Source organism: Capsicum annuum, chromosome 11 (genome assembly GCF_002878395.1).
Source record: "Capsicum annuum cultivar UCD-10X-F1 chromosome 11, UCD10Xv1.1, whole genome shotgun sequence".
In the NCBI taxonomy this organism is placed as follows: Eukaryota; Viridiplantae; Streptophyta; class Magnoliopsida; order Solanales; family Solanaceae; genus Capsicum; species Capsicum annuum.
Window position 1 is genome coordinate 66,378,717 of NC_061121.1, and position 12,545 is coordinate 66,391,261.

At 32.3% G+C, this 12,545-nt stretch overlaps 1 protein-coding gene and 1 long non-coding RNA gene across 3 annotated transcripts in view; both read right to left on the reverse strand.

Annotated features, from left to right (window-relative positions):
• Window positions 1-136, reverse strand: part of LOC124888675 — a 3,492-nt gene extending 3,356 nt beyond the window's left edge. Inside the window, exon 1 of the long non-coding RNA XR_007047350.1 lies at window positions 41-136. This is a non-coding gene — a long non-coding RNA (uncharacterized LOC124888675). The remainder of the gene's footprint in view (window positions 1-40) is intronic.
• A 6,865-nt stretch (window positions 137-7,001) lies between these two features.
• LOC107848190 (protein C2-DOMAIN ABA-RELATED 10) lies at window positions 7,002-12,361 on the reverse strand. 2 transcript variants are annotated; one of them, XR_007047351.1, is made up of 3 exons: window positions 12,339-12,361; window positions 8,816-8,911; window positions 7,002-7,557 (listed from the first exon to the last, which is right to left on the reverse strand). XR_007047351.1 is itself a non-coding variant. In XM_047399670.1 (3 exons), exons 1-3 carry the CDS (start codon window positions 12,124-12,126, stop codon window positions 7,273-7,275), a joined length of 486 nt encoding a protein of 161 aa, XP_047255626.1. In that variant the 5' UTR covers window positions 12,127-12,225; the 3' UTR covers window positions 7,002-7,272. The 2 variants fall into 2 exon arrangements, 1 of the variants encoding a protein (XP_047255626.1); XM_047399670.1 differs by lacking the exon at window positions 12,339-12,361 and adding an exon at window positions 12,022-12,225.
• Between the last annotated feature and the right edge of the window lie 184 nt (window positions 12,362-12,545).

Below are 12,545 nucleotides of genomic sequence, written 5' to 3' on the forward strand. Positions count from 1 at the left end.
GAAGTAAATATAAAATTAAAATACAAAAATCTAAATTAACCTTAAGATGGATGGATTGTGCTCAAAAGCAAAGAGCTTTTTATTTCACACTCAGAATATTTTTACAAGAGAGAGAGTGTGTATTCTAGAGAGAAGGGTTCTCCAAAACCTGTCCTCTTCTACTAACACTGGGCTCCTTATATAATGAAAATATTGAAATAAAATAATAAAATAAATTAAGTGGCCTTTACTATTTGACCTTTACTATTTACAAATGGCTCTTGCTTTATCAGAAAGCTAATGGCCCTTACTATTTTGCTTTTTCAAAAGCCATCTGCCATCAAGGTTGTTTTCCCAATAATGTGAGTAGTTGTGGGGTCCTTTGTTTATTTCTTCCCTTTGTCTTTTGTGGACGTGGAAGATTCTTTCAGGATGTCTTGAAATTTTGCAAGATAAGCATCCAGTTTATTTCTTCATCACTTTGAATACTTTGGGATTCCCCAGCCTAGCAATCTTTTTCATGACCTGCTGACGATATTGACGTATCTGAAGAATATCCTTGATAGAGATTCTTCATTAAATCTCATTAAACTTCCTCCATGTATGAAGCAAGGATTTCTGATTTAGATATTGTCTATTTCTTCATTTGAAGTTTTTGGGTAATATTTCAGAATGGACTGTGTTCCTCTAATTCATAAAGAGAAGTTGTTTCTTTCTGCTGTTTATAATTATTTATGGTAGCTTTGATTTTTTCAGTTAATTGGTGGCTATGGACATTTTCTTCAGCTATTTGTTGATTTAATTTTTCTCAGAATTTAATGTAATAAATTCTCATTAAACAAGGGATATGGCCAGGATTTGATTTTACCTCTGTAGACCATTTCAAGATTCAAAAAATAAAAAATTCAATGAAAGCCTACATTGTTGATATACCTTCAAAGTATATGTTTTCTCTTTGCATTTCAAGCAGTATTAGTAATACTTCCACCCAATCATTATAGAAACTTTTAAAAGGCTTTGACAATATTTTTTGTGAAGGACCATGCAAAATCCACCATTTAACAAACCAGTTTGGTATGCTTTTTTTGTAGACATTTCAACAAACTTTAATAAATCATGAATGAGATCTTTCAGGATTCTCACATAGAAAAGTTTTATCAAAACTTACATAGTCCAAGTAATTATACTTAACTGCAACTTTTTGTTGTTCAGGCAGAACATATTCTTTTTTTAAGGGTACTCAAACCCCATTCTTCATGAGAAAAGATCTTTTTGATTATAATTTAAGAAAAATTATAATTCTTTCTGATAGCTCAACTTGTATAGCAGTGTTGAATTTTTGAAGAAGCAATTTAAGGTAATATAGTTTCATAATGTCTACGGTATTTTTATGTAGCCGTAGTGTAAAATGTATTATCTAAATATTTTTGCATAAGTTTTCATGGGTTATCTTTCCATCTAAGATCATGGCGCTCAAGAAGTAATATGACTTCTTCTGCTTTGTTGCATTCATACAACTCAATATTTTTATTAGTGTCTTTTAAGGCACTAGCATATGAAGGAACATCAAATTCCTCTTGCTTTTGAATTTTGATTTCATAAAATTCAAAAATTGTTGATACAGTTGTTCATCTGTATTTATACTTGACGAACCTGAACTTGAACTTGTAATGTTCGAGGCAATAAGTCTTTGATTTACAATTCGGACAAGGATATTATTTTCTCTACCTCTTCCTTCTTTTTCTCTGTACGAGGATGCCTGTGATGTCATCCTGTATGTCATAATAGAAAACATCTGTTTAAAAATTCACGAGTAAAAAAATCAGGTAAATTATTATCTGATCATTTCAAATATTGCATGTCAAAATCAAATGGGGCTGACAGGGCCTGCCATCTTGCAAACATGTACTTAGAAACATAATGTTTCACATCTTTATTAAAAATAAATTTAGCGGGCTAGCAATCGGTTCTTATCAAGAACTTCCTACTATAAAAGTCACCTTGAAATTTTAACACACATTTAACAATAGCAAGAATTTCTTTAGCTACTGTGGAATAATTTTTTTGACTATCATTTTATTTTTCAGAATAAAACTGAATAATATAGACTCGATTGTCTTGTGGGAAATACTGTTTTAAAATTCCTCCATTACTTATATCTGAGGCATCAGTCTCAATAATTTTATCTAAATTGAAATTTGCTAAAGTAAGGCAGGGTAGGTTATTAACCTTTGCTTTAATATTTCTCACTACAAGAGTATGTTTTTCAGTTCATGCATTAGAACTTTTTTTCAGCCTATCATACAAGATAGTTGTATTTTTTTATCAAATCTTGGATAAAAGGAGATATATAATTTAGACTTTTCAAAAATCTTTGCAACTGAATTTTGTTTGATATTTCATCAGGAAATTTAGAAGCAAATTCAATACTTCTGGTTATAGGGATAATTTTTTCTTGATCAATATTGTGGCCAAGAAATCTGACCTTTGTCTGAAACAACATCTTTGACTTCGGTATCACTAAGCCATTTTGTATAATGATCTTCTTAAATAGATCCAAATATTTGAAGTGTGTTTCTATGATTTTTGAGAATACCAAAATATCATCAATATAAATAATTATAAAATTGCTATGAGGCATGAATATTTCATTCATTATATTCTGAAATTCTGAAGGTGCATTTTTCAGTCCAAAAGACATTACATTTCATTCAAATTGTCCCAATGAAACATTAAAAGCAGTCTTATATTTTTCTGTTTTCACTATTTAAATTTGTCAGTAACCTGATTTCAAATCAAGTTTGAAAAATATAAGAGCATATTGCAATCTATCCAATAAATTTTTTTATTCAGAATTGAATACCTGATCCATTTAAGGACTTTATTGAGTGGTTTATAATTTATAATTAATCGGGGTGAACTCCTTTCCTGTTCAGCATGTTTGTTAACATAAAAAGCAGTGCATGGCCAGGGAGATTTGAAAGGTCTTATGAGGCCTTTATGTAAAAGAGAATCAATTTTTTTTTTGCATAATTTTAAATATGCAGCATTCATTTGGCAAGGTCTTTCCTTTGTAGGAATATTTTCTTCTTGAAAACTATCTTCATAAGGAAGACTAACCATATGTCTTTTCCTTTGTCAAAAGACATTTGGGTGGTCTCCACATATATCAATTGAAAATTGATTTTTCAAAAACTCAATCTTCTTAATCAATTTTGAATTTTGAAGTGTTTGATCAATAGTTAAACTGTAAATTTTATTTTTTTAAAATTTTATTTGCTTATTTTTAGAAAGAATTCTTTTTTTTACTATATTTAAATATCTAATATATGGGGGTTCACACCATTCAAACTTAATATGTTTGTTTTGAAAAGTGTTTGTTATACCCGTTTTATCCCACCATGTTATGGGATATATATGGCTAAACCAAGATTTTTTCAGAATGATATCATCAGTAATATCTTTAATAAGAACAAAAGTTTCAGGCATACAAATCTTATCTTGGCAAATAAAAGCCTTGGAGATTTTATATTCTACACCCATTTTATTACCACTAACATTTCTAACAACATGAGTGGTCTTGACAAAATACTTTGATTGTATCAGACCTTTCCTGATGCAATTACAGCCTGTCCCGCTATCAACGAGAGCTGTAAATTTTTTTTTATAATTATAGTCAATTAAAAGAGTTACTTTAGCATAAAAATGTTGTTGAGCAACAGCTTCAAGTGTCTGACGAAAATCTTCTTCTGGTAAAGAATCATGATGGCTTATTTCGTTAGATATTGCAGTAGGGTGTTCTAAAGTAGAAATTCTTTTATCTAAAGTCAGATGGTGATTCTTAAGTAAGGATATTTTCATTTTGAGGTTTTCAACCTCTTTCTTAAGATCTTGAGTTGTGGCTAGTATCTCAACAGCCTGTTGCCTTTCCTTTAGAAGTTTGTTTACTTCTGTCATGGTATAAGGATCTTCTTGGGAAGAAATCAAGGGAGATTTTTTTTGGGTGTGAGAATAACTAGTAGATGGTCTGTTATTCTCATTTCTCAAAGTTTTTAGCATTTCAAGAAGAGCTGTTAATTTGTCATCTTTCAAGACGTTTATTTCTATATCTTGAAATAGAGAGATAATGTTAGACAAAATATTTTCATCTTCTTCATCTTCACAAGGTTGCCCTTGTTGACATGGAAGACACTCATCTTCAGAAGACATCGCGCAGGTCCTCCTCTATGAAATCATTTTCCTCATTATCAATATGATCCGGACTAGAATTTTTCGGAGAGGAATAAGTAATATTTTGCACAAAATTTTTAATTTCTTCATACAAAGTAAGACTCTTAATCTTGCTTTTGACTTTGCAGTCTTTTGCAAAATGACCAACTCTATCACATTTGTAGCAAGCATTAGTCTTTTTGACTTTTTGTACTCTTCACGAGATTTATAAGCCTTTTTTCTTTTGGTCTTCTTCTCTATTCTCTTTGACTTTCTTTCTTCTAAGAATTTCTTTTTTTTGTACCTAGAGGTTTCTTTAGAACTCTTAGGGACATTCATGGCAAATTGTTCACAGAACTCGTCTAATTGTTGTCTTTCATTAAGACGATATTTCTTAATTTGACGATTTAGCTTTATCTCATTACACAAACCTAATCCTTCTCGAGTACAAACCTTTATAAGTTTGTCATAGATATAAGCATTATATAATTTCTACTTACATCAGGTCCTCTAAGGATTTTCCTGACTCTTTCTGCAAATAACATGGGAAGACCATCTATAAACTTAGACTTTCAGTGTGGATTATTACTCTCAGGTAATTTCATGACTCTTGATAGGAAAACATCTTTATACCACTTAAAAGGCATAAGAGTCTTGCATCTAAGATTTTGGAGCAAAGTCCTAATAGTTTCACTATTGTCTGACCATCTTTCAGAGAAGTACTCAATAATATTAATAATTAATGTATAGACAACGTTCATTACTTTCGTGTCATTACTGTCTTGTTTGACTGAACTCATTATTTTTCCTTTATGATTTGGGATTAGGTAATTATCTCACCAACCTTTAAGCCGATTAGTAAATCCAGCAGTAATTATTTTTGTTATATCCCTATCATTTATGTCAGGTTTAGCCTTGCAAATTGTACTGTATATTAACATTCTATGTACCATCGTAGAAATTTGTCTTATAGGCCATCTACGTTTCATTCAAAGATTTCATCACATTTAAAACTATGGAAAATATACAATCCTTGTTCCTCAAATAGCACATCTTGAGGAGTAGGCCTTGGATAATAAATCATTTTCTGGGTCGGCTTCCTAGCAAACTTGTCTGAGATTTTATTAATCTCAGATGGACCAACATGCTCAGTATTGTCCTCTGCAGTGATATCATTATCATGGATGGAATTTATTCGTAATTCATTAAATTTTTCTGCTAATAACTTCTCTATATTTTTGAAGTCATTATTCAGCCTGAAATTCTTAATCTCAAGAGGAGCTGGATACTGGTAGCAGCAGTAACCTCTTGGCCTTTATGCTTAGTTTCACTATGCTCTATCCTTTGCAATTCAGATAGGATCTTATCAATTTTTTCATGTAGAGAAACAATTTGTTCTCCTAAAATACTCATGTACATATTAGCATAATTATGTTGTTTCAACATCATATTGACATTTTGAGCAGTGATAAGCGCAGTATCATTCTCAATTAGCTTGACAAAAGGAGTGAACTAAACTACTTTATTATCTTTTTCAATTTGAAATGATTGTTGGGGAGGGAGCACTGATGTAGTAGCCAGCTTAAAATTCCTAGCAATCATAGAGATATAATGATCTACATACTTAGCCATGAACCATGGTACAAAAACAATTATTTTGTTATGTACAGAAAGATCAGCATAGAATTCTTCCTGAAGAGCATATTTTTCTTATTTATTGAAACTTTCGAAAAATTATTTTCAAAATAATTCCCATCTAGGTTTTAAGAACTCTAGTGAGATCTTTTTTCTTGTCGATGATCCCGAACTAAAATCAAGTTTGCTGTAATTCATTTTAAACCAGTGAAAAAATCCATTTCAGATTCAGTTAGATCCATATTAGAAACTGCAGTAGCAATATTATCGCTATTGATTATGATATTGTACATCTTAGAACTTTCTCTAATCTGAGATGTAGAAGCTCTAGATGGAGATCTAACAATATAATCAACATGGGATATGTAAGAAGATATTGATCTCGTTAGTCTCAATGATGATGCTATACGCAAATCATCAGCCCTATTAAGTAGAGGCAAAGAATCACAAAATCTGATATTTACAGTGCCATCAGCGGCCTGTTCGACTTCTGAAATCTCACTATTGAGATTATTTTGAGGAGGGGTTGCATCCTCGAGGATTTTTTTGGGAAGTCAATTTCATCCCATTTAATAAGTCTTCTAGTAACAACTTTAGACCTACAAAAATTGATTTTCATAAGAATGGTTTCAGTCTTGAAATCCAACATTTTACACACAAGATTTAATGTGGATAGAGGTTTATAAAATATTCTATAACAAATACATATTACCTCAGTTCCTGGCATGTAATTATAGCTATGCAATTTAATGCTTAATAATATAGTCAATGCATTAATTTCTTGAGGCGAAGTACTCTAAACTAGATATATCAAACTCCTAAATTCCTTTTATATAAAAAGTTTATTTTATCTGCAAATAGTATTTACTAATTTTTTTTAAATATGTAATCTATTATTATTAAAAAAAATAAGGCCTCTCAAATTTGTGGCCTAAGGCGGAGGCGGATGCCTTTTTTTCAAAAAGGTAGAGCCGCCACTACACACCCATAAACTATACACGAAGTTGCTATAACACCTAAATTTTATGAGTTCCTATTACCTCCTTTTCTGTATTTTTGTACTTCTCTAAGCACATTCTGTGCTTGACAGGCACGTCAGCAGAAAAGAGCACAAAGATATAGTAAAAATGAACTTTTAGAAGATCCAACAAACCTAAAATTTAAAGGGCGGGCTAACCTTATAGGAAACAGTTTTCTTATTGCAGTAAACAGAGAAGTGCCAGATACAACTAACATGAGGATTTACGGTCCTTCGGTCTACCAATCCAGATTGGAACCATTAACATGAGGATTTACAGTACAACAGTACATTAAGCCTTGGACTGGTCGTCTTACTCAAAGCTTTCACTTTATTAGTAAAAATGAGCTGCCGCATTGCTCATTCAAACCTTCCTACTATAGATTTCCAAAAGAGTAGTCTAAAATACAGCAAGCGAAGAAAGGAACACATCACTTGGGGATACATTTAGGGATCAATTCAATTTGGACCTCTACTTCACCACACTCCGCATCTTGCAATCTAAGGATCATGTCTTGGGTCATCTTACCATTCTCCCAGATAATGCAGCTCTCACATGCTAGGCAGTTGTCCTTGCTTGGCTGAACTCTATCTACTTTGACCCCATTTGGGAGGCCTTGTAAGCCCATCTTCAGAATTTCCAGGTATGGTTTAATATCTATCCTTGCTACACCCATCTTGTCATCTCCGGTGAATGTATCTTTGTCATATACAGACTGAATAAAAACCAACATCACCCATGCTTTAAGGATTCGTATACCACATTAATATTTCCTTAATTTCAAGAAACCCGAATATGATAATGGAAATTCAACAGGAAATATAAAGTAAAACAGACAGCTTGAAATTTGTACACTATGTAGGTTAACTTTTTCTTAGGCCACATACATATATAACTACCGGAAGGTTCCCGAATTTTTCATTTAGACATCTCAACTAAGACTATTACCTATTAGATACCTAATATACAGAACATGTGTCTATTAAACGCCTCACACTGACTTAGCACAAGGAGTGGTTTGCACTGTAAGTTGAGAGCGTGAAAATGACGAATGTCATTGTTTTTCTTTCTTTTTTTTGTTTGCATTAATGCTTTAATCTTTCCTTTGTTCTTTAGAAAATAAATTTGATATTCCTCACCTGAATTCTGTCTTTTCCTTTGTTGTTTCCTTCACAAAATGGATAAAGAAAAGGAGAACGTCAGAATGAAAGGAAGAGAAGAACGGCGATAAAGAAACCAAGAGAGATGAGGGGCAAAAAAGGAGGGTGGTTGAGAGGTGATGCCACCGCTACCAGTGCTGAAGAAACTGTGTCAACTAAATACAAAGCTATCCTAAAATTAAAAGTGTCCTCACCTTGTCCACCAAAATCAAACTGTAGTACAACATTAGATGAGACACATAGCCAGAAAAAGAAGAAAGACGGTGTTTCCATTAACGAAGAGAACAATAAACATGATAGAATTCAACCTCAATGACCCTGCTTCTGTAACTATCGTCCCTTTGCTGTTTTTGTGATGCAAATCAGGAGGAACATTAAGAGTATACTGAGAAGAAGAGTAGTTGTGGTCAGAATGTGAGGCAGGTAAAGGAAGTCGGGTTTCTCTATTCATGGAGGTCAATCTATGGTGAAATTGAAGAGTTCATTGGAGGAGAAAGAGAATATGAGAGTTAATAACCAAAAGAAAAAAAGAAAAAGTAATAGCATGTGCAAAAATCACACATTTTACTTTTGTTAGAAACTATCAGTGAGGTGTTTAATAGGCACATGTTTTAACGACTTTTGGTGTCTAATAGGTAACGGCTTAGTTTGGTTGTTACCTACTACGATGTGTTTACAAGAATTATGATGCACTTTCTAATAGTCATGCTAACTTATATGAATGATACTGTATCTAAGCCTAAAGATATATGTATTCATAGCTCAGTTGTAATAACATAAGAGGGAATTTTTATATTTTTGATAGGTGCTTACAAGAACAATTGGAATGTCTGGGTCCTTCAGTGCTAGAGTCAATTCCTCATTCCAAATAGGGTTGCAGCTGTTCTTTTTAACACTGGTCTTCACTCTCTGTAATGTAATTGCATGATTAATACCAATAACAAGCACCTCGAGATGGCATCAGAAAAGATTAATTGTATGCAATAGTCACATAGAGATCTGAGCAGTTAAACTATATAGATTTAAATGCCTTGCCAATCTGAGGTTTGCTCTACATTCACGCACACACTGATGGACGTTGGAAAGAAATAGTTTATAATCTAGCAAGAAGTATACTTTGATTTCTTCTTCTGAGTGATTTAATATATGTCACAACATTCTGTACCAGCAGACATAATGTCTCAAGATTGAAGATAATTTTTCCATACCATTAAAGTTAGCATAGGGCACCAAATATGATTCCTAAATATAAACCTTCTAGGATAGTGATGCCGCAACAAGTTTAAAGTAAATAGAAGCGCAGAATTTAAGCAAGGAATGAACAACTCTAGTTCTTTTCTTCCTTTTTTTATGACTTCTTTTATTATCCATGAGATTCAGGAAAAGACTGATCTTCCTTATCCCAATGTTATTTCTTTCATGTCCTCGTCTCAGCATAGAAAGTAATTCCATCTGTTCATCCAGTAAGTTTGAGAATCAAAGAAAGCTCAATATAGTAACTGTTGTTCTTGCACGCCAACTATGCCCTTCACTAAATCACAAAATCATTAAACATTTTTGATGACGGGTATTAATTTTACTGTTAGTTTTTTAAATTAATTATTTGAAGGAAAAAAAGAGAAAAAAAACCAAATTTGACGAAACAAAGGGTGTGTTTGGTATGAGGGACAATGTTTTCTTCCCTTGGTTGTAATATAACTTTGGGAAAATATTTTCCAAAGGAACTCATTTTCTTTCAGAACTCATTTTCCTCCATTTGAAAGAAAATGACTTCCCTCATGGGCCAATGAAAGTCATTTTTTAGAAAATGTTGAGATGTGACTTATGAAAACTTAGAACCAAAATAAACCAAAATATGAATAAAATGACCAAAATAGATCACCTATTTAATAAGTTATCAAAATAGGCTAAACGTAATAATTTATTACGTTTTATATCTTTTTTTTAACGGTTTGATAGCGGATGTGTTCAGTAAAAAAGTTCTGTAAAACGTAATAATTTATTACGTTTACATAATTTGATATAAAAAAGTGATGTGATAGTACACCGAGTTTTTTTAAAAAAAACTATAAATTAAAACTTTATAAATTTTTTAACTTTTATAAATTAAAACTTTTTATTACAATTTATAAATTTTAACTTTTTATTACGTTTCTTAACAAAAAAAAAAAAAAAAAATTACAAAAATTAATGCTTCGTTTTGTCAAAGCAAGTACCATCTAGCTCACTCTTTTTAACTTTTTCTTTCATAAATCGTATTAAGAAGTTACTTTTTAATAAATAAAAAAAATAAAAAATACATAATTATAAATTATTTTATTAATACGTAATAAAAAATTACATTGTTTTCTAAATTTGGTCAGATGAATGTATAATTGTTGAAGTCGCATCTCATACAAACTGACCGAATGATTAAAAATGTGTAGTATATTATATTTTTAATTAGAGAGCCACTTGTTCATGTAAAGTTAAAATTTAGGTAGAAAAAAAATATATTTTCTGTTCACCAATCAAACACCATAAAATATTTTTTGAAAAATATTTTCCACTCAATAACCAAACATAAGAAAATAAGTAAAACACCAACTTATTTTCTATAAAAACACTTTCTGGGAAAACATTTTCCATGGAAAATACTTTCCATCATACCAAACACACCCAAAAGAAAAAGCCCCAAGGTCAAATAACAAGCAAATATTTCTTATTCTATATGAGCAGACAATGGTCATTCTAAGCAGAAATTTGCATCAATTGCAATTTAGTCACGAACTGATTCTTTCTCTGAAGGGCAAAGCAAAATGTCTTCCTAAGATCTCTTTTCACAGTAGGCTACACCTTAAGCAAAAGTGTGTTTTATATTAAAGAAATAAAAGCATTGAAAATGCACTTCTTCATGTGTTCAAGATAACGTCATTTTTTTTATAACAATGGGATTCGCGCCAGCTTACACATACCTCGACGATTCCACCAGGTACCTTGTACCTCTCACCAGCATCGGTGTTGAGTAACTTTGCTCACTAACATTTAGGTGAATGAAAAGAAATCACCAAATGTTTGTTCTGTTTAAATTTTTAACCTTAGCCTTCAAATTTGCACCCACTTCATTGACCACTAGGCCACACCTTTGATAAAAATATGTTTGCTTATTATGATCAAGCACCATATCTAAAGTTTTAATTCATTTCTAAGGAGATCCCTGACCCACCTCACAAATACACAAAAAAGGACAGCTCGGTGCACTAAAGCTCCCGCTATGCACAGGTTCCGGGGAAAGGCCCTCACAAATACACACACAGCAAACAATGGGAGGTGGAAGGGACTAATTGCTAAATACCAACAAAGTCGATGCAAAAGCTCTCTAGTGAAGCGGTCAGTACGAGTGCATCCAAAAGCATAATTTTGAGATTATATGCCTGATTACTTTCATTGTTTGCCCTATTTACATAAACCAAATTTCCTGTCATTTACTCAAATAAAAGAATTACATTAAGCATAAGGAGCTTGAAGAATTTACATTATGCACACAAAAATACGTCTTAATGATATAAAGACTTTGTTCAAGATTCTAATGATTACCTATTCAGACCAAATAAGTGTTGAAATCTTAATGTAGATTAATGCACTTAATGGCCTAAGATCTGAACAGTTCAAATTTAGACCTCAATTAAGTGAAAACAAATGACGCCTAAGCCTTGATATCATATAGACATTCCACAATCAAAAACAAAAACGAGAGCTTCAAAAGCTAATCAGATCAATTCCAGAACAAGCAAGAAGGATTCTAAGAGGGTGGCAGAAAAACTTAACCAGACTCAAAGGAACAAGGAATACATATCAACCTAACACAAAGAAACCTGCTCAATGCTCATACAAACAAGAGAAAGAAGCATCTAGAAAACAGACTAGCAAAAGCCACCATCAAATATAAAAAGCTGGATTCTTTCAGCACACAGAAAATTGTCACAAAGACATGAAAGTATGAGCAAGAGAACTTAGATAATAAAGAAAAGGAAACATGCCTGTCCACCCACATCAACAACATAAAGATCACTGCTAAATGTATCCTTAACTTCCCAATTGTTTCCTCTAAGAACCCGAATTTTTAGAAGCCCCAGAACATCCATTACTTCTTTTCTCCTTTCAGCCACAATAAATCCAATATGAAAAATTCAAGATGCTTCTGTAATATTATTGTACTAGCTTGACCTCCTGAAGTCTTGCACTATTTCTTCATTTTGGTAGGTGGGGGTGAGGGGGACTGACATGGGGACCCTAAGTTTAATTGTACCCCTTATCTCAAAGAAGAAGCATGACTAACAAGTGGTATATGACTTACGCAGACTCTTTACTTTCGATGCCGCAACCGTGTCGGATTCTCCAAAAAACGCTACTTTTGCAAATCTGACACACACACATTGGCATTTTTGAAGTCGTCCGACCAACATTGATATTATGCATATAAATGGGTCAAACTCATACGAGTCTCTCATTGATTCTGCAATTCTTGTACACATCTAGTGCTTGTCTCTTCTGGCAAGAAATA

Excerpts from the sequence above, each read along its gene's own strand:
- LOC107848190 (XM_047399670.1), bottom strand. The coding sequence starts at position 12,126 with ATGGATGTTCTGGGGCTTCTAAAAATTCGGGTTCTTAGAGGAAACAAT. Across the intron at positions 8,912-12,021 it reads TTGTTGATGTGGGTGGACAG|AGAGTGAAGACCAGTGTTAA; the intron begins GCATGTTTCCTT and ends ATTACATTACAG. Across the intron at positions 7,558-8,815 it reads CAGACATTCCAATTGTTCTT|TCTGTATATGACAAAGATAC; the intron begins GTAAGCACCTAT and ends GTTTTTATTCAG.